The sequence below is a fragment of the Panthera pardus genome, unplaced genomic scaffold (genome assembly GCF_024362965.1).
Source record: "Panthera pardus isolate Hobbes unplaced genomic scaffold, ASM2436296v1 HiC_scaffold_13, whole genome shotgun sequence".
In the NCBI taxonomy this organism is placed as follows: Eukaryota; Metazoa; Chordata; class Mammalia; order Carnivora; family Felidae; genus Panthera; species Panthera pardus.
The window spans coordinates 113,451,790-113,477,859 of record NW_026526688.1 but is presented as its reverse complement, the minus strand read 5'-3'; the positions used below and the strand labels follow the sequence as shown (position 1 = coordinate 113,477,859).

At 35.7% G+C, this 26,070-nt stretch overlaps 1 protein-coding gene across 4 annotated transcripts in view; it reads left to right on the top strand.

Annotated features, from left to right (window-relative positions):
• Positions 1 to 26,070, top strand: part of SEC24B (SEC24 homolog B, COPII coat complex component) — a 99,533-nt gene that overhangs the window by 34,111 nt on the left and 39,352 nt on the right. For 2 of the 4 annotated variants that reach the window (XM_019417256.2, XM_019417243.2), the window contains exons 3-5: positions 916 to 1,089; positions 9,410 to 9,514; positions 24,223 to 24,303. In XM_019417256.2, the coding sequence (XP_019272801.2) occupies positions 916 to 1,089; positions 9,410 to 9,514; positions 24,223 to 24,303 (360 nt within the window). The remainder of the gene's footprint in view (positions 1 to 915; positions 1,090 to 9,409; positions 9,515 to 24,222; positions 24,304 to 26,070) is intronic. The other 2 variants (XM_019417268.2, XM_019417262.2) reach the window with 1 other exon arrangement.

Sequence of the window (26,070 nt, the reverse complement as noted above, 5' to 3'; positions counted from 1 at the left end):
TGTCTCCCTATTTCCCTTCCCCCCAACCACCCAGGCCTTGGAAACTACCATTCTGCTCTGTTTCTATGAATTCAGCTTTTTAGATTCTACATACAAGTGAGATCATGTGCTATTTGTCTTTCTCTGACTTGTTTTACTTAGCATAATACCTTCAGGATCCATCCCTGTTGTTGCAAGTGGAAGGATTTCCTTTTTTATGGTTGAATAATGTGTGTGTGTGTGTGTGTGTGTGTGTGTGTGTGTGTGTGTGTGTGTGTTTTATCCATTTATCCATCAGTGGACCCTTGATGGATAGGCTGTTGCCATGGGTTTTTAATTACCTCTTGGTTGGCTGAAGATTATCCTCCAAATCAGGCAGTTTGACCTATCACAAAAGACCCACTGTGAATCACAAGTACTTTATTCCAGACGTCCAACCTAGTGTTACCGTTGAGTCCTTACTTAGCTATATGTGAAATACAGCATTTGATTAGCAGCAGCAAATAAGATGTGGTAGTTTATAATAAAATATGGGATCTGAGCTGATACTGGAAACATTTGAACTGGAATTCGTGGACATTACTGCAGAAACAACCTCTATTCATCTTATCTTAGGTACCACTGCATAGTACAATAATGAATTAATAGCAGTGATGATTAGTAAAGTAAAACTGTTTGGGATTCATTTTGTTTAAAAAGGTAAGGAAGTTTATGAGATGTTTTAGGAAAGTTGCCATTAAAGATTATTAAAACATTTGGTAAGTTTCCAGTTTTTCTTAAAATCATATCTTTGAACCACCTTATTTTCTCTATATAATACTAGATATATGTGATGCTACTGAAGTTTCTACAAGAACTTCATATAAGCTGTATTTTGTTAGTATTTTGATGTCTTTCCAGTTGATTCCTGTGAATGAAATAGTTTTCTGTCTTTAGTTGCAGATTCTTTATCTTGTCCTGTTATGCAAAATGTTCAGCCTCTCAAGTCCAGCCCAGTCGTATCCTCTGTTTTGTCAGGAGCCTCATCAACAAGAACACCTCCTGCTGCAAATCGCCCAGTTGAGCCTGTAGCCTCAGTTACACAGCCATCAGAGTTATTACAACAGAAAGGTATTTGAAAAATTTATTTTACTGTATACAGAGAGAGTACACACTCACATATATACACACACACTGATTCAAATAGCTGATTTTAGAAAGTCAAACTGTATAACTATAGTTTATATAAAATATGAAGTGATATAATGTCTAATCTCAGTTCAAACACTGTTTTTTGTATATTAACTTCCAGTCTCTGCTTATGACTATATATTTTACATAATTGTAGTCATAGTATATATACCATTTTGTGTTTTGCTTTTACATTTATTACATTATACACAGTTCTTCATATATCCCCATAGTTGTCAGAGTCATTTTCATGGCTAATACTTCATTGTGTCGATGTATTATAATTTACTAATCCATCCCTCTGTTATGGAACATTTCTTTCCTATTTTTTAAATATTACTATAGTTGTAGGATAAAGCACCCCAGATTTTTTAATTTAGTGACTCTCCATATCCTATTTGATGTTCTCTCTATTTGTCATTATTATTAATGAAAGTAACTTTTGAGCCACCTTTGGTACTGAGAGGGATGAAAATTAAATTGTAACCCATACCCTTGCAGCACTGACAAACAATATGGTTTATTCGTTTGTTGAATATTCTCCATGTGTTAAATAAGTGACAGGTAACTAAAAGGTGTTGTTTTGACCCTCCTTCCCTATGTTGCCTTTTCTTTTGGCAGTATTCTTGATTATTTTCTACCTGGCTGAAACTCCAAATCTATTGATGTTTCAGGTTGATGTACTGTGTTTTTCATTTGATGAGAATAACTGAACTATTTTTAGGAATCTGTAGTTTGTATTCCCAGAGCAACCATTAGTAGTAATATTTTAGAGACTATGCTTACTGTATAATGACAGCTTCTTACCTTGAATATGAAGAATTCTCTTTCATTTTTCTCTCTTATGTTCTGAATCTCAGAAAAAGCATCTTAGGTTGATCTCACAACTTATTATTATCTGTTGAGTATGTGGTCAAGAGGACTTTCTATCATTTAATCAGAGTATAAATTAAAAATGTTCTTATTTGGCTTTATAGGAAAACCACCTGCAGCACCATGGAGTGTCCATGGATTCCCAAGAAGCCAGTGGGTATATTGGGAATAAAATCTAGTTTTTTAGAAGTGTTTGCCTTTAAAATGAAGGACTGGTAGGAAATGTTTGCTTATCATGAGTAGAACAAATTTAAGAGTAGGTTGAACCCCTGACTAAATGAATGGTATCTTTCCTCGGCATTGATGACTGCCTTCCATTTCTTAAATATCTTGCTTGTTTTGACCCTTTACATTGCCCCTGCTGGTATCTTTTTTCCTATTATATTTTCTTTGTTAGCATTTTACTTTAAGTACCATCCTGCCATTGTAAGTATCATTTTGTAAACCACATCCCTACAAAATAATCCTAATTATGTGTTTTTCTTACTAATAAGATAGATTTAATAAAATAGGTTTGAAAAGAGGGGCTACCATTTATTGAGCACTTACAGTGTGCCAGATACTTTTATCTTACTTAACCCCCATTATCATCCTACAATATCCCTGTTTTACAGATGAGAACAGTGAGATTCAGAAAGATTAGGAAGTTTGCCCAAGATTATAAATTACTCTGCCCGAGTAGCAGAGTGAAAGATTTTTAACTGAAACTTTATCTTTCTGTAAAATAAGGTGAATTGTTTTGTAGGCTGTTAACAAGCTCTTGATTTACCTAAGAGAAGCTCCTTGAATAAGTAACAGAAAAGAGAATACTAGAAACATTTGAATTGTAGTTTTTTTTGTTCCTTTTTTTTTTAAGTGGGAGATTGGCTCCTTAGTGGCCTTTGGATAGATGTGCAGTGTACAATATATCATGTGAGGTAGGGCTACCACGTGTGTTGTGCAAGTTATGGTTTATGTGAATGGTGCCTGTTGTAGTTGGATGGTATGTGGGCTGCACAGGCTATGCTGTGGTTCTGATATGACTACTAAAATATTAATACTTCAAAGAGATTTTAGTATTTTTCTCCTAGCTTCAGAGATACTTTTGCTTTGTTGTTCTCAGAAGGACTACACATTCTTGTACTGGTTTTAAGATAGGAGGCTGCAAATTTTGGTTTGTATACCTCCTAAAAAGTTTTTGTAAAAACTCTATAACTACTTGGACATTGGTGAGATTGACGGCTAAAATTTTCACCAAAAGTTTAAATAGTTGCAGTTATGTAATTTCAACATATTGCATACATTGACTTTTAAAACAAACAGGTTATATTATTCTTTGTATCCACTAGAATGATACCTATTGTCATCCTTTTTAAAAATGCCTAAATGAGCCCTTCTTTAACATTTGGAAAGTTTACATTTTTTTCTTTTTCTCCTTAATGTCATACTCTTTCCCCCTGAATATAATATGATCATTTTATATATATTAATATATATAATAACATATTCTTAAGCTAGAAACTTTTATCATTCTGTCGTAGTTCTTTGCCATAGTAATATTATATAAAATTTAAATTTAAATTTTATAAATTTTGCTTTATGATCGTACATGTCTAAGCATTAACTTCTTTTTATTCTTGATTGAACTATCAAGATAATTATTAGTATATAGTTGGTCAAAATAACATATAAGAATTATGAATTTGGGTATTTTTTTTATGGAAAGTACATTTTAAATGGAAATACATCTTTCAGTGAAATGAATGACTCTCCCCCATCCCCATCATAGCTTTGTGTACCTGACTTGTATGACTCATTATTAGATAAACTTAAGATAAATTTCATTCATAGTTTTTATCTTCACACATACAATTGCTAAGAAATTTTTTCATGTAAAGAAGATAGGAATGGTATTGGAAGGCTTTTATTAAAGTAGTGTTTTTCTTTAGACTTTTTTAACGTTTTTAATCTTCTGGGTTACATGTCAGAATTTTTATTGTTGTTTGTTAGATTTTATTTTCCAGCTTGTAGATAGATAGTACCATTATTACTTTCATGTAGCAGTTTATAATTTTAAAATACCTTTAATTTTTATTACCTCAATCATCAGGTAAAGCAGGCATATCACATTTCATCTTCCTTTTATAAAAGGAAAAATTGAAGGTTAGAAAGGTTTAGGTGTGTTCCCCAAAGACACAGACTCTCTAGGTAGGGGGTGCCAAGACCCCATGTAGGTCCTCTGGCTCCAAACCCAATCCTTGTTTTGCTGAATCACCAATTATTCAGAGTATTGTGAATTTCATTATACTTTTGCCAATATAACATCTCATCACATCCTTTAAATGTGTTTTTATCAAAAACTTTAAACTGTAATGTAGGTCATTTGTTTTATATATGGCATCGCCATATAACCTAATTGGCAAAGGCAGTCCTCATTTTCAAACCAGTGAGACAAATTTAATTCTTTGCCAGAAAATCTCACTTAATTTTTTTAATCCAAGGGGATGTGTTCCTGGAGTTTCAAAGGGGTATCATAAACTCCACTGAGAAATAAATTATAGCATATATCTTCTAAGCCAAATTACTAAAAGCAGTCAAATTTAAATGTCAAAGACCAAATATGATTAATGTATCCTTTTTTATGGTAGATTATAAAAATTGGGCGGGGCACCTGGGTGGCTCAGTCGGTTAAGCGGCCGACTTCAGCTCGGGTCACGATCTCGCGGTCTGTGAGTTCGAGCCCCGCGTCGGGCTCTGGGCTGATGGCTCAGAGCCTGGAACCTGCTTCCGATTCTGTCTCCCTCTCTCTCTGCCCCTCCCCCGTTCATGCTCTGTCTCTGTCTCAAAAATAAATAAAACGTTAAAAAAAAAAATTAAAAATTAGGCAATGAGTTGATAAGCTGTTTTTCATTACCAAATTTGAAATAAAGGAGTGTAACATCTATCTGATATTACACTATTTAAGAAGTGAGGATTTTCTTGAAAACCATTGTATTCCTATAGTAAATATACGCATTATGTGTATCAAACTCTGGTATTTGGTGTCTTTAAAATATTTAAATAGGAATCAAGTATAAAAATGAAAAGTAATTCTGTTATTTAATCAGGCATCATGATTAAAATGTTCTCATGTTGGAGTGCCTGGGTGTCTCAGTTGGTACCTGACTCAATTTCGGCTCAGGTCATGATTTCACAGTTTGTGAATTCAAGACCCATGTCAGGCTCTGTTCTGATAGCCCAGATCCTGCTTGGGATCCTCTCTCTCTGTCCCTCCCCCATACTCTCTCTCTCTCTCCCTCTTTCTCTTTCTCAAAAATAAACATTAAAAAACAATGTTCCCATGTAATTAATTGAAAAAAGAAAAACATATACCACTAAGTACTAACAGATTTACCCACTAGTAAATATTTTTGTTATTGTTAAAAGGAGGTAGAAATAACTAAATATTGTATAAAATATAAGGAGGTGAGAAGTGATTATAATCAAAAATATTTTATGATAAAATAGGTTGTAAAATACTTTATTGAATATTTCATGTTGACTTTGAAAGAAATTATGTAAAATTTTTATCTATGAGTTTTATCCAATGTATCTTGAAAAAAAATTGGTCATCCTAGAAAACATTCTACTTGTTTTTAAAAGAATTAACATGGCTAAGAATACTTTTCAGATTGGTGGAAGTTTATTTTTTGTAATGACTTGTTCTGTCCCCTGTAGGGATAAATATTAAGAATAGCTGAAAATAATTGTTTTTAATGAAATATACACAAAAACATGTTTTTTAAAGTTCAATAATAATAATAGCTAATAATTATATAGTATTTAGTATATTTCAAGCATCATTTTAAGCTTTGAAATATATTAATTCACTTTATCCTCACAACAACCACTATCTGAGGTAGTTCTTACCCCCTTTACAGATGATGTAGATGAAAACCAGAGAGGTTAGTAATTTGCCCAGGGAAACACAGCTGGTAATTGATAGAACATAGAATTGAACCCAGAGCCCCCATCTTTATTCAGTGTTCTGCTGCTTGTCTCTTCAGTATTTCTTACTGGTTTTGCTTTGTCCTCATGGTACTCTTTCAAAAGCAGTGGGTTCTTTGGCAGTAGTGCTTGTGAGCTGCATACGTGCAGAATTATTAAATAAATTCATCATTACTCCCACCAATTTACTTTTCACTATTTTTGAATTAAGAATATTCCAGTGAGCCTCAACCCTATTTCTAACATCTTCCGTCTTTAACCGAAACATGTATGGCAAGATAAAAGAAAGTCTGTAGATTGAAGGTGCCTTGATTAATCATTTAAAGAAGGAAGAAGCTTTCCCTTTAGTCCCAGAGACATTTTTATATCTCAGGGCAATGTAAGATTTAGGAGAAGTTAAGGGTATGTGTTTCCTTTGTAAAGTGAGAGAATGGCTGTTAACACAGGCACTTTCTAAGGTGGGTATGTTTTAGAAAGACTACCATGGAAACTGATTCTCTTAAAGCCATTATTTTGCAGGAACTCTTGGAAAGTTTTAGAGTATGCATATGTAGTTTGAAGACCAGCTTAAAGAAAGGTAACAGTCGCTCAAAAGTCTGAACTCTTGAATTTAAAAAAGCTAGCTTCCACAAGGGATTTGTTCTCTTCAGACTAATTTTATTTATTCCCAGTGTAGCTGTATCCAGGGAACAGTGAAGATGCCCTTTATTAAGCAGCTCCAAGGATACAGTCTCTTGGAGAGTTTGCCTGAAGGTACTTTAATGCGATAGGTAGTTTAAACTGAATGTCCTTTTTAAGATATTGGGGCCCTGTTGGTAACAAAGCTCTTCATCGTGTCAGATTCTATCTATGAAGTGGGTCTTGCCTCTTGGTTTACTGAGATTCATACCTTGAAAGTTCTAAGTAAAACAGTAAGTTAGGATGTAGCATTCCTGCCCCATTGGCGCACGTGGAGATGGAGGTGGCGGTGGTTGGAGTGGAAGGTACTCCATGTACATCTCTACAGTGGCTTTCAGGCTGAGCGCTAGAAGACCTTACGTTCTACCACCTCATATATGCAACCTGAGTATCTCATGCATAGGTTCTGGCTCTTAAAGGAGGTCTGAATAAAGGCACTCAGGAAGTTCGCACATATCGTAGAGTAGATGACTTGGCTGTCAACCCCCTTTTGGCTGTAACTCCCCACTTGTTGCAGTTTGTATGAACTGTACCCAGCCTAGAGCAGGGCTTTAAATAAGGGTTGATTGTTATTCCAGAGCTCTTATCACTTCTCTGTGGAGTCACAAAAATATCATATTCTTGTGCCATTAATATTCTCAAGCTTTAAACAAAGTTTACTTGGACAAGCAAAGGAATGCTAAATTCTGAGCATAGTAAGAGTCATACTTAGGGAAGGACTCAAATCTTGACACTGTCATCTCTAGAATTTCTCAAAAAGGACTGCATCCTTTTTTGAGAAGGTAAAAATTTGAGTATGTTGTGTGACATTCTGTTAATACGGTACATTGACAGCCATAGTATAACCTAAAATGATACATTACTCTATTTTGTCTTATTCATAGGTTTGTTCCAGTTCATTAAGTAGTTCTTTAGATTTTTTTTTTTAATCGTATAGTCTTCTCATTTGTTTCCAATTAAGCACTGCATATTTTTCCAGTAATAAGTGAATCTGTTAATTCAGTAAATCTAGACAAAGAGAGGAAAATGTTTTATCATGCGTATAGGTTTGTGCTTTATTTTGGCTTTTTTGATTAGTTACAGAGTCAACATCCTGCATATTGATTCAGTCATGAAAAGAATGGATTCTCTTCTGATTTTTTCCTGCTTAGTGGCCTGTCTTAGCGCAGTAAACGGATTTTCTTTTTTCTCTTGTTTCTTCTTATTGTATACACACGTATATACTTTTTAAAGTGCAATGCTAATTGCATTTTGAGAAAGTACTTCATTTTTAAAGAAGTTCTTATTAAATTGAAGAATTTATTTTCTCTACTATCTTTTTACTGTTAACTTGTGTTTTATTGCAGACTTCTTAGTATATTTAACCTAAGGTCTAATATTAGTCAAATTTTCATTTTAAATAGGTTTTGTTAGAGGAACAGGCCACTCTGAATTTGGTCTTTCAGGGTGTCAAGTTGATTTCTCAGATAAGTTTGTAATAACTACTGTTTATCTATATTTAAAAGATGTTTCAGCAAAGCCAGCAGATTTTTCTCTGACTTCTTTGGTCCCAGTGAGAAGATTAGAGCTTCACTCATCTGCAGTTTAACCTTTGCTCTCTTCTGAACTCAGATTTTTCTCTTTAATAGCATTTTTCCTATGATAGCCATGAGTTATGTTTATTAACATAACGTGCTAATTTAAAAGGTCACCTGAAAGAAAAAAGACAGCAAGCGTCAGGGGACTACCATGTGAGTTTGATGAGACATCGCTTCATTGTGCTTCCAATATTGTGAAATGTTCTTAAATATCCACACTGTGTTTCGGTGTCATTTTTTTTTTTATCTTTTTTTCAAGTTGAGCTATAAGATTTTCTTTACAAGGATATTATTTTTTATTTTTGTATTTTTAATTGGGATTATTTTATTTTCCCTCTTAAAATTTTGTGGATGTTAGTCTAATTTTACCACATTAATTAAATTATAAAAACACCCAGTCACTGTTTTGGGGAGGTGGGGGAGAAGAGTTATATAGTTAAACCCGCTGTGCCTTTTCCACAGAATCTTTCTTCTTGGTGTGTCTTACAAGACCAGTCTTATCCACCTACCTCAGACTCACATGTAGGCAATAGGCTGAAGCTGAGATGATTGGCCATCTCAAAATTCACTGTTTTGTAATTGTCACACTTGTAGGACCACAGGTAATTAGCTTTTTTTTTTTTTTTTTTTTTGAGCATCTGTGAGCTGAGAACTATTCTGAATACAGTTCTTTAACTGTCATTCTTTTTCCGTTACGAGAACTGAGTTACCATCAAGGTGGCATTAACAGAAGGAAGGTATCAAGTATTTGTATGTGTGTTGAATGCTGTATAAATTCATTTGAGTAGAAATGATCACTGCTCACCAAGAATGTGCAGTCCCAAAGGATGTATGCCACAAGGGCCCCAAGGTCAATGAAGGTAAACATGTATGGAGCTCAGTTAAATTTTCAGAGTATCACTGCAGTTTCCTAATTATTATCAGCGTAATACGTGGTACGTTTTTCACACTTAAACCAGTTATTATAAAAGCTGCTTTTACTAAACTGCTTTGCAGAGATTTTCTAATGGTTCCAGTTTTGATAATAAGTTTGCTAACATTAAAATGCATGCTGGGATGTTCTTTAGAATGTCAGAGTTCTTTCTCACTTTTGATGCAATGTCAAAATTTTATTTCTCATCTTTCCTGTTGGTTTGACTCTTGTGTTTGTGCTTTCCACTTTACAGGCATGCAGTATGGTGACTATGTTAATAATCAAGCTAGCTCCGCACCAACTCCCTTGTCATCAACTTCCGATGATGAGGAAGAGGAGGAGGAGGATGAGGAAGCAGGTCTGCTTTAGCTTTACACCAGTTCTTGATCTTTTCCTACTCAAGCTTTCTTTTTATGTCCACAGTCTGTTAGCCTTAAAAAAAAAGAGCGTCTGCAGATTTAGCTCAATGAACTTGCTTGGTTTGGGTTATAGAAGGTTGGTTCACTTGAAATGAGGTGTTTTTGTTTGTTTTATTTTTCCTCCTTTGGACATCTCTACCATTTTGTAAGTAACGACACATCTTTCATGATGATAGAGTGCTTTCTTCTTTCAGAAATGCATTTCCTCTCATGTCACATGCCAAAGAATGAGTCCTAACTGAAGCTTTTGGCTTATGGATTGCTTTAGCACCCTTTGAGGAATAATGTTTTGTTTTCTGCTCTGCATGCTACCTAAACTAATCAAAATGAACCACATGGATTTTATAATACTGATAGAGAAATTAACAGTGTTTCTTTGAGGTCCTTTTTGGTCCTTCTTGTCATATACTTAGGAGGCCCAAAATTTGTAGTTATGATCTTGCTTCATGAAGTAGTAGTTCAGATCTTGGTAGGGGAAGAAGTTGTACATATGATTATGTGTTGCAGCCTGTTGAATATCTTTTTCTGGCTTTGCTGGGTAGAGCACTACTAAACATTAACCAGTTCAGTTCCTCCATTACTCTAACAGTTTAAGACAAACATTAAGTGCAGATATTTCAAATTATATATAGCCATGATTCTCCTGTTATTTTTATTATTGAATGGAAGGATTTGCTCTATAAACAGTATGTTTAAACAAAAGTTTATTGGGGCGCCTGGGTGGCTCAGTCGGTTGGGTGTCTGACTTCAGGTCAGAGCATGATCTTGCGGTCCGTGAGTTTGAGCCCCACGTCGGGCTCTGTGCTGACGGCTCAGAGCCTGGAGCCTGTTTCAGATTCTGTGTCTCCTTCTCTCTCTGACCTTCCCCCATTCACGCTCTGTCTCTCTCTGTCTCAAAAATGAATAAACGTTAAAAAAAAAAAATTAAAAAAATAAAAATAAACAAAAGCTTATTTCCTGTGCATTTTTAAAATATTCAGATCCTGGGGCACCTGAGTGGCTCAGTCGGTTAAGCGTCTGACTTTGGCTCAGGTCATGATCTCACAGTTCGTGAGTTCAGGCCCCACGTCGGAGTCTGTGCTGACAGCTCGGAGCCTGGAGCCTGCTTCAGATTCTGTGTTTCCCTCTCTCTGCCCATCCCCGGCTTGTGGTCTGTCTCTCTCTGTCTCTCAAAAATAAGTGTTTAAAAATTTTTTTTTTTTAAAAAGAGGATTGACTATATTCAAATACTGGTTAAAAAAATATTCAGATCATTATGCACAATTTGAGGAAGGGTAAAAAATATAGGGTTACAGTGGGGAGTAATATTTTTTTACCTTAAATATATAAAATACCCATCTATTTGGATTTTTAGTAATGTTTAATTTTTATATAATTTTTTAAAATTTCAGCCTTATAGAAACATTGGTAAGAAGAGCAAAAGAAATTCCCATATACACTTAGATAAACCATTTTTGCCCCACTTACTTTATAATTCCACATTTTTTCCTACATCGTTTGAAAGTAAGTTGGAGATATCATATAGTTCCTTATTATAGGAACAATGTCTTACATAACACAATGCAGTTATCAGGATATTAAACACTAGTGCAATATCAGCTACAGAGCCCATAGTCACATCTCAACAGTTGTCTTAATAAGATCATTTATAGCTATTTTCATGGTCCAGGATCCAATTCAGGGTCATCCATCGAGTTTTGTTGCCATTTCTGTTTAGACTCTTACCATCTGAGATAGTCCGTTAACCTTTCTTTTTCTTGACTATGACAATTTTGAAGAATATAGGCTAGTTGTTTTGTAGAATGTACCTCACTTTGGGTTTATCTGATGCATCCTTGTGATTAGATTCAAATCATGTATTTAGGCAGGATTACCACTAAAGTAATGTGTTCTCAGTGCATTCTCTCCCAGGCACATGATGTTGATTTGTTCCCATATTGATGGTGTTAACTTTGATCACTTGATTAAAATGGTGTCTTCCAGGTTTTTCCACAGTAAAGTTACTTCTTTTTCCTCTTGGAGTTAATAAATAATTTGTGGGGAGAGGTGCTGGAATGGCTCAGTCAGTGAAGCATCTGACTCTTGGTTTCAGCTCAGGTCACGATCTCAGGGTTTCGTGAGTTCAAGCCCCACAACAAGCTCTGTGCTGGCAGCCAGAAGCCTGCCTGAGATTATCTCTCTCCCTCTCTCTTTCTACCCCTCCCCACTTGCGCTATCTTGGTCTCTCTCAAAATAAATAAACTTAAAAAAAATTTTTTTGGCGGGGGCACCTGGGTGGCTCAGTTGGTTGAGTCTCCGACTTCAGCTCAGGTCATGATCTTATGGTCTATGAGTTCAAGCCCTGTGTCTGGCTCTGTGCCGACAGCTCAGAGCCTGGAGCCTGCTTCAGATTCTGTGACTCTTCTCTCTGTCCCTCTCCCCATTCATGCTCTATCTGTCTCTGTCTCAAAAATAAATAAACATTAAAAAAAATTTTTTTTAATAAATAATTTCTGGGGAGATTTTTTGATAGTATGTAATGCCCTGTTCTTTATTATAAACTTTCACTCAGTTTAAGTATTCATTGCTGATTTTCTAATTCCAACATTCCTTCAATATTTATGAGCCAAGGTTTCACTGTAAAGGAGAACTTTTTCTTCTCCCTTGTTGACTTCTTTGGGTTCATATTGATTCATGGATTCTTACTTTATTCACTAGGTAATAATCTATTACAAACATTGGTTATTTTGATAGCAACTTATGCTAGTTTTGGCCCAGTGACAGCTCCTTCAAACTGTCTTTTAAAAATGTTCCCATGGGGTCACCTGGGTGGCTCATTCGGTTAAGCATCTGTCTTTGGCTCAGGTCATGATCTCACGGTTCGTGAGTTCAAGCCCCACGTGGAGCTCTGCTGACAGCTCGGAGCCTGGAGTCTGCTTCGGATTCTGTCTCCCCTTCTCTCTGCCTCTCCCCTGCTCATGCGCGCGCACTCTCATGCGCGCTCTCTCGCTCTCTCTCTCTCTCTCTCTCTCTCTGTCCTCCCCCTCACTCTGTCTCAGAAATAAACATTAAATAAACAAACAAATAAATAAATAAATAAAAATATTCCCATGAAGGCCACCTGGGTGTCTCAGTAGATTCAGCATCTGACTTTGACTCAGCTCATGAACTCACAGCCTGTGGGTTCCAGCCCCTCATTGGGCTCTGTGGGAACAACTCAGAGTGTGGAGCCTGCTTCAGATTCTGTCTCCCTTTCTCTCTGCCTCTCCCCTGCTCATATGTGCGCACTCTCACGCATGCTCTCTCTCGCTCTCTCTCTCTGTCTCTCCCCCTCACTCTGTCTTAGAAATAAACATTAAATAAACAAACAAACAAATAAATAAATAGAAATATTCCCATGAAGGCCACCTGGGTATCTCAGTCGATTAAGCATCTGACTTTGACTCAGCTCATGAACTCACAGCCTTTGGGTTCCAGCCCTGCATTGGGCTCTGTGGGAGCAACTCAGAGTGTGGAGCCTGCTTCAGATTCTGTGTCTCCTTCTCTTTCTCTCTGCCCCCCCACACTTGTGCTCTATCTCTCTCTCAAAAATAAATATTAAAAAAAAAATTTTTTTTAATGTTTCCATGAGTCTTTAAGCATATATTTTAAGCACATTGAGGTCTCAGTAAGATGTTCCTAGCTCATCTTACATTGCTTCAACCATGGACTGAGGTTTTTCTCCAAATAGTCCTATTTTCTTTAGTGGAAAAGGGTATTTTAATGAAACCAAGATCTGATTGTAGTGTGTGGATATTGCTACTAAATGGATTATTGTTCCCAGGCCCTGAATTATTACTATTTAAAGTATATATTATTCAGAATCCTCTCATCCTTATTTTGCACATTTCAAAAATGTGTTATTTTGTATAATGTTGTCAGCCTAAATTACTCTCATTAAAAAAAAATCTTTTTAATTCCAGTATAGTTAAATTACTCTCATTTTTATTCTGCTTGCAATTAAGTGCAGTTGTTGAAACTTCTGTTTCCTTAGACTGAAAAAAATTGGGAAATCAAAAAGATTAAGCATTTATGGTTTTTCTCCAATTACCTTATCTTGTTTAACCATTTTTTTCTTGAATATATTACAGATTTAAAATTCTGAGTTCTTTTTTTTTTTTAAAGGTTTTATATAAATTCCAGTCAGTTAACATACAGTATAATATTAGTTTCAGGTATACAATAGTGATTCAGCACGTCTGTACATCACCCTGTGCTCATCACAGCAAATGCACTTTTTAATCCCCATCACATACTTCACCCATCTCCTCACCCACCTCCCTTCTGGTAACTGTCAGTTTGTTCTCTATAGTTGAGTCTGTTTCTTGGTGTTTGCCCCTTTCCCCCTTTTCTTCCTCTTTGCTCATTTGTTTTGTTTCTTAAATTCCACATATGAGTGAAATCACGCGGTATTTGTCTTCTTTCTCTGGTTGACTTACTTCACTTAGCATAATATTCCAGCTCCATCCACATCCTTGCAAATGGCAATATTTCACTCTTTTTTATGGCTGAGGAATATTCCATTGTAGATATTCATATACCACATCTTTATCCATTCATCAATTGGTAGTTGGGGCTATTTCCATAATTCGGCTATTGTAGATGATGCTGCTATAAATATCGGGGTGCATGTATCCTTTTGAATTAGTATTTTTGTATTCTTTGGGTAAATACCTAGTAGTGTAATTGCTGGATCTTAGGGTCATTCTGGTTCTAACTTTTTGAGGAACCTCCATACTGTTTTCCAGAGTGGCCGCACCAGAAAAATTTCTGAGTTCTTAACTCATGGCATTTAAACTATAATAATACCTAACATTTTTGAGCACTTACTGTATGCCAGTGCCGGTACTGAAGAGCTAATACGTCTCCCTGGGGTTTTGTGTCAGTTTTTCTAGATTCAAATCCTGACTTTGACCCTTCCTAGAGTTGTGACAAGTTTCTTAAACTCATTGAGTCTCAGTTCGTTCATCTGTAAAATGGGAATAACAATACTAATGAGATTACATATGGTTATTTTAAGGGTTTAAGGTTTTCTTTGTAAAGAGCCTAGAACACTATCTGGCAAATGGTAAGGACTCAAAAAGATTAATTGTCATTGCTAACATTGAGATGATGTTTGTTTGTTTGTTTGTTTGTTTGTTTGTTTTTTAGATAGTGAGTGGGGGAGGGGCAGAGAGAGGGAGAGAATCCCAAGCAGTCCCCATTCTGTCAGCACAGAGCTCAACATGGGGCTCCAACTCACAAACTGCGAGATCATGATCTGAGCCAAGATCAGGAATTGGATGTTTGACCAACAGAGCCACCCAGGCGCCCTGAGATTATATTTTTATTTCAGTTTATTCTTCTCCACAATCCTGTAAGGCAGAGATAATTGGCTCCATTTTTACAAATGAATTGACTATGATCTGAACAAGCTAAGTAACATTTGTCTCTGGTCCAACAACTACTAAGCAGCAGAGTGGGGAGTCAAACCAAGCCCTCTTTGTCTACACGAAGGTGTGAAAAAAAAAAGTCTCTATTTCCTAGTGAGAACACAAAGCACTGGAGTAGGAAGGAACTAAAGGGCACATGGCAGTAGTCACTACTCTATTACTCACATATTATCTTCCTCCTGTGCCTTTTTTTTTTATTATGGAACAAAATAATAAGACTATACCATGGACAGTTTTACTAGAATCCTGGTGTTCTCAATCCATGGTTTGTTAAAAAAGTCATATATTTGTTGATTGCAAATTAAAGACATGTTTTGAGTAGGAAAGAAAGCAGTCAAGGAAAAATTTGCTTTTTTTTCTTTAAGATTTTATTTTTAAGTAGTCTCTGACACCCAACATGGGCCTGGAACTTAGAACCCTGAGGTCAAGAGTCACATGTTCTGCCAACTGAGCCAGCCGGGCACCCCAGAGATCTTAGCTTTTAAATGAATTTTAGGGGCACCTGGGGACAGGGGCACTCAGTCAGTTGAGCATCTGACTCTTGATTTCTGCTCAGGCCATGATTTTAGGGTCTTGGGATCAAGCCCCACATTGGGGTCCGTGCTAAGAATAGAGCCTGCTTAAGGTTTTCTGTCTTGATAAAATTTAAATGAATGAATGAATGAATTTTAGTTTTATTTTTTTTAAACCTGCTCAGTTGCAATAATTTTTTCCTATGTAAAGAGGTAAAAGACAGTGGTTCAAGTTGTTGTGGGGATTACATATAAGTATCTATAATAAAGAGATTTGGAGTCCTCTACTTTTTAAGCATTTCAGTGGTATTCATTCCTTATATTCATAAGATTTTTGTGTGTTTCGTTCACATGGAATTGTTCTCCAATTTTGAAAAAATTTATCGAACAATAACAAAATATTAATGGGCAGGTTTGGAAATCAGTAATATTCCTCTTTATGGTAAAAGAAACTACTTGTTTAGCTTTTCACTTACTAAAAGCTTATGGTTTTCTTGACAACAAGGTTACACAACAGTCCAGTACAGGAATATTTTTTTTTAACTTTCGATTTTAAAGGAAAACTTTTATTTCAGTTTCAATCTTACATTTACAATCTAATTATATTTTCTAAATGACATGCTATAGGTAGACTTTCTTTTAAAAATTTTCTCACGAAATACACACTAGAAAACTACAATAGGATTTTTACTAGGGGCAGTCATATTTTGTTAGAAGCTCCTAAAAGTTCAGAATTGTTGGAGAATAAACTTTAAAGGAAGCTTGAGCAACTAGCAAGCTGTCAGGTTCCCATATGGTTTTATCTTAAATTCTTCTCTTTAGTTTATTTGGTCTCAGGTATTGACTCCTTTAGTTGTTAGTGCTAGAGTGGACCTTCTGTTAGTTTTAGGTACTGTACTGCAGACAGATACTGTCAGACTTGTAATAGTAAGGGATACCAACTTGAAAGTGGGAGTGAAAGGGAATAGCAATGGAATAAAAATGGAGAAGTGAAATAATGTCAAAGAGGGAAGTAACGCAAAGACTAATTCAGACTTTAGGCTGTGCTCAGCCCTGTTCCCTGAAAAACACTGTCAGTTAATCTTCTGTTACCTGCTATACAAACTCTCAGTCACCTTTCCTCTAGGGAATTTTCAGGTTAGGAAATGGCCAGAGAACAACAGGAAGCTTTCTTACATGGCTCTGGGAATGTGACAGCTTGGTGCTACATTTTGCAAGTGCTATTGGAATAAAACTTTTGATTTTTCGTAATGAGTTTTAAGGTCATAGTTCTTGTTTGACTTTCACACAGGCTAATAGTAATTATTCAGTGCTAGGTGCTGCATCAGAGTTAATGATATGTTTATGGTTTGCCTTGGGAATTTTAAAAGATAATGTCATATTTTGACACAGAATGAGTTAAAGTCGACTCCTATAGATAACAAGACCTTATTGGCCTACTTAGGTCTCACTTCCAAAGAGAATTTTTCTTTTTGTTTATTCAAATATGTAATACAGTATTATTAACTATAGTACTATAGCTGTACATTAGATTTCTAACCGTATTCATCTTACAACTACAAGTATGTATTCTTTGACCAATATCTCCCCCCTTTTCCCACCCCTGAAGAGAATCCTTAAAAGGTTCAAATCTGTCTTTCCCTTTATTTGATGTACTATTTTATTATTTTAACAAGTAAATATCTTTGAGCTGAATTCAATACATATGGAATGCATTTTTTAAATTTTATAAATTGAACACATGTCCTGGGTCTCTGAAGGATATAAAAGGATATTCATGCCACAAGAAAAGTATTTGAGGGTTTTCAGTATTCATATACATTTTTTTAATGTGCTACCTGTTACCCGAATAATTAGCTTGTAAACATCCTGTACATAGATATATGATTGCTATAGCTGTAAACTCCCAACTTTCTGTAAGGTGAGAAGCAGAATATTAGGGGTTCAGTGGGAGGAAATTTGGTACCAGCATCTAGAGTTAAAATTTTAAAGGTACTTTCAAATAGAAATAGTATTCAAGTAGTAATTAGATGTCTAGGCTAGCCCCAAATATGATTAAGTGCAATACTAAACATTTGAAAATGCTTTATTTTTTTCCCCAGCCAGCAAATGTATAGTATTTAGTCAATAATATAGATTATGTGGTATATAAGTGTCTGCAAACTGGACCTATGTAATGTTTAAGAATGTGGACAAGTCCCAAAGCTATTCGTTTAACTAAAGCCAGCTTGTACCCAGAAAACAGTATTTTGTTTGGTATTATGGTTCCAGAGATTAAGACAGCAGCATAGCCTCCTCCTCAAATATGATAGGAAAGCATATATGATTACAATATATCTTGAAAAGTACATTAATTAGGAGTTGAAAAAATGTTCCAGCATAGGAGTAGAAATGATTTTCCATGCACGTATCAGAAAGGTTTTATGGAGGATTTGAAATTTGAAGGATGAGTAGGAATTTGCCATGTGGAAGAACAGAATCTAGGCTAGTGAACCAATATATACGGTGTATAAATGCCAGGAAAGATGGTGTGTTGGGTGCAGAATGAGATCAGTGTGATTGCATCATAAGGTAAAAGAGAAAATGGTATAGGAATAGGAGAGAAATAGAGGTGGAGAGAGCAGGTGGAAGCCACATTTTGTAGTTCCTATTTTGATAAAAGGCATTTAGACTTTATTCTGTAAGATGGTAGGAGAATTGTGAAGGTGCTTTTAAGCATGTTCAGAATGTCAACTTGTAAGTTACATAATGTACCTCTTTAAAAAAAATGCCACTTTGACTTGTGCTGGCAGTGATGGCATGACCTAAGTAGAATTAATCTAAACATTAAATTTTAGAAAAGTTTGAGTCTGTGGTTCATCTGGATTTATCCAGATAAACTTTTATCATTGATAAACTTTTTTATCAATGATAAACTTTCATCATTGCTTTGCTATTTCAACAAGTTCAAAATAGAGATTTGCATTGGTTCTTTTCTTCTGAAAGTGAATTTTAAAGTTTATTTGTTTTGAGAGAGAGTGAGCAAAGGAGAGGCAGAGAAAGAAAGAATCCCAAGCAGGCTCTGCGTTACATGCTGAGCCCGACGTAGGGCTCGATCTCAAAATGGTGAGGCCACGACCTGAGCTGAAATCAAGAGTCAGATGCTTAACTGACTGAGCCACCCAGACACCTCTGAAAGTGAATTTTAAAGTGAACTAGCAGGTTTCAAATTTTTCAATAAATAAAACAGTATTTGTACAAAATTAATACTTTAAAGTTTGTAGATATAGCATTATTATTAAAATTGGCCAAATTTTTAAACATTAATATTTGATTTGGCATGAAGGAAGATAAGCAGCATAAGTAGTATGTTCCTTAAAGTAATTTGATACTTAATTTTTTTTCAAGAATAATTATTTCTTGATATTTATAAAAGTTTTTCTTGATCAGAGAGAATGCTATGGTATTTTTTTTAACAATAGCTTTATTGAAATACCATAAAATTCACTCATTGAAATTGTACTATTTGGCAGTTTTATATTAACAAAGTTCTGCAACCATTGCTATGTAATACCAAAACATTTTTATCACCCCCAAGTAGAAACTTTCTGCCTTTTAGCAGTCACTTCCTGTTCTTACTTCTTGTACGTACACACACACACACACACACACACTTACAGCTCTGGGCAACCACTAATCTACTTTTTGTGTCTAGATTTTTCTATTCTAATATTTCATATAAATAGATTATTTAATATGTGGATTTTTGTGACTGGCTTCTTTCTCTTTAAGGCATGATGTTTTCGGGGTTCATCCATGTTGTTGCATGTATCAATACTCCATTCCTTTTTATTGCTGAATAATATTTAATTGTGTAGAGACATCCCATTTTGTTTATCCATTCACAAGCTGATGGACTTTTGGGTTTCCACTTTTTAGCCATATGACTAATGCTGCTGTTAACATTCATGTGCAGCTTTTTGTGGAGGTGTGTGTTCTCATTTCTCATAAGTGGAATTGCCAAATCATAAGGTAGCTCTGTTTAACCTTCTAGAAACTGTCAAGGTGTTTTCCAACACGACTGTGCCGTTTTCCAGTCTCTTGAAGTTTTCAGTGTCTGCACATTCTTGCCAAAACTTGGGATTATCTGTCTTTTCAATTATAGCCATCCTGGTGGATATGAAGTGGCATCTCATTGTTACTCTGATTCTCATTTCTCATCTCAGTGGCTGATGATGTTGAGCATCATTTCATGATTTATTGGCTCTTTATCTTCTTTGGAGAAATCTCTTTTTAAGCCCTTTACCCATTTTTAATTTGGTTGTCTTTTTATTGTTGAGTCATAAGAATTCTTTTTATATTCTGGATACTAGACCCTCATCAGATGTATGATTTGCAAATATATTCTCCCATTCTGAGGGTTGTCTCTCTTTTTTTTTTCCCCCCATGGTATTGTTTGGAGCCCAAAAGTTTTTAATTTGATAAAATCCAATTTATTTTTTTCTTTTTGTTGCTTGTGGCTTTAATGTCATATTTAAGAATCCTTTGCCGGGGCACCTGGGTGGCTCAGTCAGTTAAGCGTCCGACTTCAGCTCAGGTCACGATCTCACACTCCGTGAGTTCGAGCCCTGCGTCGGGCTCTGGGCCAATGGCTCAGAGCCTGGAGCCTGCTTCCGATTCTGTGTGTGTCTCTCTCTCTGCCCCTCCCCCGTTCATGCTCTGTCTCTCTCTGTCTCAAAAATAAATAAGTGTTATAGAAAAAAAAAAAGAATCCTTTGCCAATCCAAGGTCATGAAGGTTTACTCCTGTACTCTAAGAGTTGTAGTGCTTACATTTAGGTCTGTGATCCATTTGGAGTTAATTTTAGTGTAAGGTGTAAGGATGGGATGAAAGTCGTGTAACATGAAATTAACCATTTTAAAGTGTATCATTCAGTGTCAGTAGTATAACCGCCTCTGTCTGATTCTAGCGTTTTGGTTGCTGTGCAGTCACCACTTCTATCTAGTTCTAACTTTGTGAAGGTACTGAATGGATAGAACTAAACTTTCATCCTACCAAAAGGAAACTCTTTTCATCAAGTAGTAACTTCCCAATTTTCACTTCTCTCAGCCCCTGGCAGCTGGTCTACTTTGTATCTCTGGAGACTTAACCCATTCTGGATATTTTATATAAATAGAATCATATAATTGTGACCTTTTGTGTCTCACTTCTTTCATTTAGCATGTTTTCAAGGATCATTCACACTGTAGCATGTATCAGTACTTTATTCCTTTGTATAGCTGAAAAATATCCCAGCCATTTTGTTTATCCATTCATCTGTTGATGAATATTTAAGTTTTGGTGTATTGCGGAGGGGAGGGGTGGATTTACTAAAAAGATCTTATTTTACTATTGAAGAATAGTTAACATACAATGTTATGTTAGTTTTAGATGTGCAGCATAGTGATTTGACAATTCTGTACATTACTCAGTGCTCATTACAATAAATGTAGTCACTGTGTGTCACCATACAGTGTTATTACAGTATTATCGATTATATTCCCTATGTTGTATTTTCATCGCCATGACTGATTTTATTTTATAACTGGAAGTTTGTACCTCTTAATCACTTTCACCTATTTTACCCATACCCCTACCTGCCTCCCCTCTGGCAACCACCAGTTTGTTCTTTGTAGTTAAGAGTCTGTTTTCTTGGGGCGCCTGGGTGGCTCAGTCGATTAAGCGTCTGACTTCAGCCCAGGTCACGATCTCACGGTTTGTGAGTTCGAGCCCCACATCGGGCTCTGTGCTGACAGCTCAGAGCCTGGAGCCTGCTTCAGATTCTGTGTCTCCCTCTCTCTCTGTCCCTCCCCTGCTCATGCACTCTCTCTCTCTCAAAAATAAATAAACATTAAAAAAAAATTTTTAAGTGTTTTCTTGTTTATTTGTTCACTTGTTTTCTAGATTCTACAATATGCCATTTATTCTCTGATTTATTTTACTTAGCATAATACCCTCTAGATCCATCCATGTTATAGCACATGGCAAGATGTCATTCTTTTTTATGACTGACTAATATTCGTGTGTGTGTGCGTGTGAGTGAGTGTGTGTGTGTGTGGTGACATCTTCTTTATCCATTCATCTATCAGTGGACATATGGGTTGCTTCTGTATCTTGGCTATTATAAATAATGCTGCAGTGAACATAGGGGTGCATATATCTTTTCAAATTAGCTTTTTGGTTTTGGGGGGTAAATACCCAGTAGTGGAATTTTTGGATTGTATGGTATTTTGGGGTTTTTTTGAGGAACCTCCATACTGTTCCACCAACAGTGCGTGAGGGTTATGTCTCCTTCACATCCTGACCGACACCTTTTTTTTTTTTTTAATGTTTATTTTTGAGAGAGAAACAAAGACAGAGCATGAGCAGGGAAGGGGCAGAGAGAGAGGGAGACACAGAATCCGAAGCGGACTCCAGGCTCTGAGCTGTCAGCACAGAGCCCCACATAGGCTTGAACTCAAGAACCGCGAGATCATGACCTGAGCCGAAGTCAGAGGCCCAACCGACTGAGCCACCCAAGTGCTCCTGACCAACCAACACTTTTTGTTTCTTGTGTTTTTGATACTAGCTAGTCATTCTGACTAGTAAGAGGTGATATCTCATTGTGGTTTTGATATGCATTTCCCAGCTGATTAGTGATGTTGAGCGTCTTTTCATGTGTCTGTTAGCCATCGGTATGTCTTCTCTGGAAAAAATGCCTATTCCAGACCTCTGCCCATTTTTTAATCAGACTGTTTTTTGATGTTGAGTTTTTATGAGTCCTTTATATAATATTAGCCCTTTACCAGATATAGGATATACAAATATCTTTTCCATTCAGTAGTTTGCCTTTTTGTTTTGTTAATGGTTTCCTTTGCTATGTGAAAGCTTTTTATTTTGATGTAGTCCCAGTAGTTTATTTTTCCTTTGTTTCCCTTGCCTGAGGAAACATATCCATAAATAAATTGCTAAGGCCACTGTCTAAGAGATTACTGCCTGCATTTTTAATTTAGGGGTTTGATGATTTCGGGTCTCACATTTAGATCTTTAATCCATTTTAAGTTTATTTTTGTGTATGGTGTAAGAAAGTGGTCCGGTTCCATTCTTTTGCATGTAGCTGTCCACTTTTCCCAGCACCATTTATTAAGATGTATATTCTTGGTTTTTTGGTCATAGATTCATGGGTCCTATAAGCGTGGGTTTATTTCTGAGCTCTCTACCCAGTTGCATATATCCGTGTGTCTGTTTTTGTGCCAATACCATACTATTTTTATCAGTATAGCTTTGTAATATATCTTGAAACCTGGGATTGTGATACCTCCAGGCCTGTTCTTCTTTCTTAAGAGTGTTTTGGCTATTTGATGTCTTCTGTGGTTCCATAGATATTTTCAGACTGTTTGTTCTAGTTCTGTGAAAAATGCCGTTGGTATTTTGAAAGGGATTGCACTGAATATTGCTTTGGGTACTGGTGTATTGTTTTTTAATGTTTTACTTTCAAACTTTTCAAAACGACCTTATATATCAGCATTCTTTTTTAGTTGTATATTTACAAACACAAAGAACAAAAGGAAGAGCCATCATTTCCCATTCTTAATTAAGAATGACATATATATGCATCCATTTTCTATTTATCACAAAGCATTTAGTAAACATTAGTATCTTCTACCTATTACTTATTTTATAGCCCTTATATTTTCTCAGTTCATATTCACCATCTCATTTAAGCCTCACAGGAACATTAAGAAGCACACATGTAGGGCATTTTTAAAATTGTTCCCATTTTGCAGAAGAGAGTATTAGTACTGACGATTGTCACTTACCCTAAGTTATATAGCAAGTAAAGAACAGAGTCTAAGTAACTTCAGTCTTTTGCCTCTAAATCATTTTTTTTGCTGATAAGAAAATGTTCCTTTGCAAAAAGCTTTAGCCATTATGCCCTGAGTCAGTATACCTAATTCTCATGGCACCTAAAATTATTCAATGAAAGATAATTATGCATACCTGTTCTTTTTATATCGCAGTTGAAAATTAACCTAAAATGCAGTTTAAACCCCCGTTATAATATTGGTGGTAAGAACTAGGGATCACCTCTCTACCAGATATTTGTCTTAGAGTGAAAGAGCCCAAGATCTCTAATGCAAGAGAGGGACCATGTGAATCTTCAGTTTTATTCATCAGTATATACTCTTGCATATCGCCCTACGATAACTGTAGGCTCAGAATATTTATTAAGTGGATGAATGAAATAAATATATTGTTTATTTTATCCATGTGACCTGTCACTAAGTCTCATAAATTGCCACTGATGGTTCCTGTTAATCTCACAGATTTTTATTCTCCAATCTGGAGATATATAAACTAAGGCATAGAAATGCTTGGTAACATGTGAGGTAACAACCAAGCCAAGACTCCTCTTCTAAGAGGTTCCATACAGCTGTGCTGCCTTATAAAAGTCATTAAAATTGATTAAATTTTGTTCCACTTGTCAGCTCCATATTCTCCCCACTCTTACTAACATAAGTTTTTATATGATTTTTAAATGTCATGAAACATCAGTCACTTTTAGTTTTTACTAGACTCAGGAATTTTCCTAGTTCAGCAAAACATCCTTTTCAACATTGCCAAAGGCTGCTTGCTCTAAGATACATTGTCCCGTTAAACTTAGTAGATGTTTTGGTTTCCTTTCAGGTGTTGACAGCTCTTCTACCACAAGCAGTGCTTCTCCAGTGCCCAACAGTTACGACGCCCTGGAAGGAGGCAGCTACCGAGGTAGTTTGTTTTGTGCTTATTTGATGCTTACTGGAAACATTACTGACCATCAGTTGTTTCCAGACATCAACATATATTACACATAATTAGCAGGCTATGTTTTTAACAGAACAAAGAGACATTTTCTCATACTCTCAGCCTTAATTTAGTAGTTTTAATGGTCCTATAACAACTACAAGTGTTGTTTCTGGGAGGCCTAAGAAAATTTATTATTTTATTTTTGTTATGCTCTTTATCTTTTTCCTCTTTCTAAAAGACTTTTAATACTTTAAGTTTTAAAGTATTAAATGCTAAGTAACTTTTAATACTAAGTAATTTTCCTCTTCCCTTTTTTATGCTAATAACTTCTTAAGTAAATTTTATATTTCTGTTCTCATGCTTAGGTCCTTGAATTCCTTCCAACTAGCCTCTGAATATAGATAGTCTTTGACTCTTTACTCCCCCTATGGCTCCTGGCTGCCTCCACCAGGTAAATAGATTAACCACTTGGGGCTAGATTTTGGAGGCATTACTTTTAACCATATCTAGAAATAACTTTGGTCATTACAAAGGAATAGGAGTGGTGGATGGTTTTTAAAAAAATGCAAGCTTAGGTTTTATAATTATTAGTCATTTCATTATAATGTCTTGTATTGTGAAATTCCTTTTCTGTCTGTCTCTTACATCACATCTGCCTTCTCTCTTTCTCACTTTTTCTAATGATTTGAAACATTAGGACTAACAGGACAAGTAATTTTGCTCTTTTCTTTACTTCTTACCACTTTGGTAATAATCCAAGATGGAGCTTAATTTAAGTTGGAGCACGCTGGACTTAACATACTATCTTGCTATCACTATCCTACAGATTGGTAGAAAACTTTCATCTTCTCAGCTTAATATAGAGTTCCTTTTTAGTATTTCAAGAATACTCCAGTAAGCTACTCGGTCTTTTGTGAGTAGGGATTTTTTTTTTCCCTAGGCATGCACATGTGTCTAAGAAATTATGGACCATTCCAAAAACATTCACCATTATCAAAATATTTTAAAAGAGTAAATTTGCTCACTATAAGGCAAATACTATATGTAGGATCACTATATTGTATACTTGAAACTAATATAACACTGTATGTTAACTATACTGGAATTTTTTTTAACTTTCTATTTAAAAAAATTTTTAAGATGAGTAACTATATAATATTTTATAAGCTTCAAATTAACCTAAAAAAATTAACCTGATTATGAAATGCCAAATGTGGTTTAATAAAAGGTCATGGCCTTGGAGTTTGACTGTGCTTTGTCTGTCTATATTCATTTCCTCAACAATTTTTTTTTTTTTTTTAATTTTAATGTTTATTGCGAGAGAGAGCGCGTGCAAATGCGGGGAGAGGCAGAGAGAAAGGTGAGACAGAATCCCAAGCAGGCTCCGTACTGTCAGCACAGAGCTTGACTCACGGCTTGATCCTACAAACCGTGAGATCATGACCTGATCTCTGAGCCACTCAGGACTGACTGAGCCACTGGCTGAGCCACTGACTGAGCCACCCAGGCACCCCTTTTATTAACCAGTCTTAATCTTATTATGAACTGTGCTTTGACACTAAGTGGGTGAACTTGGGCAAGTTTTCTAGCTGTTTATACTGCACCAAAATTAAAGATGTGAACATTTGTAAGAAAATGTATTGAAAATACTATATGTCAGATACTAGGATAGATCTTAGTACTATAGAAATATGTAGTTTTAACTCCTCCCTTTCCTAAAGAAGAGGAGAAGTCTTAGACCTCCATGTT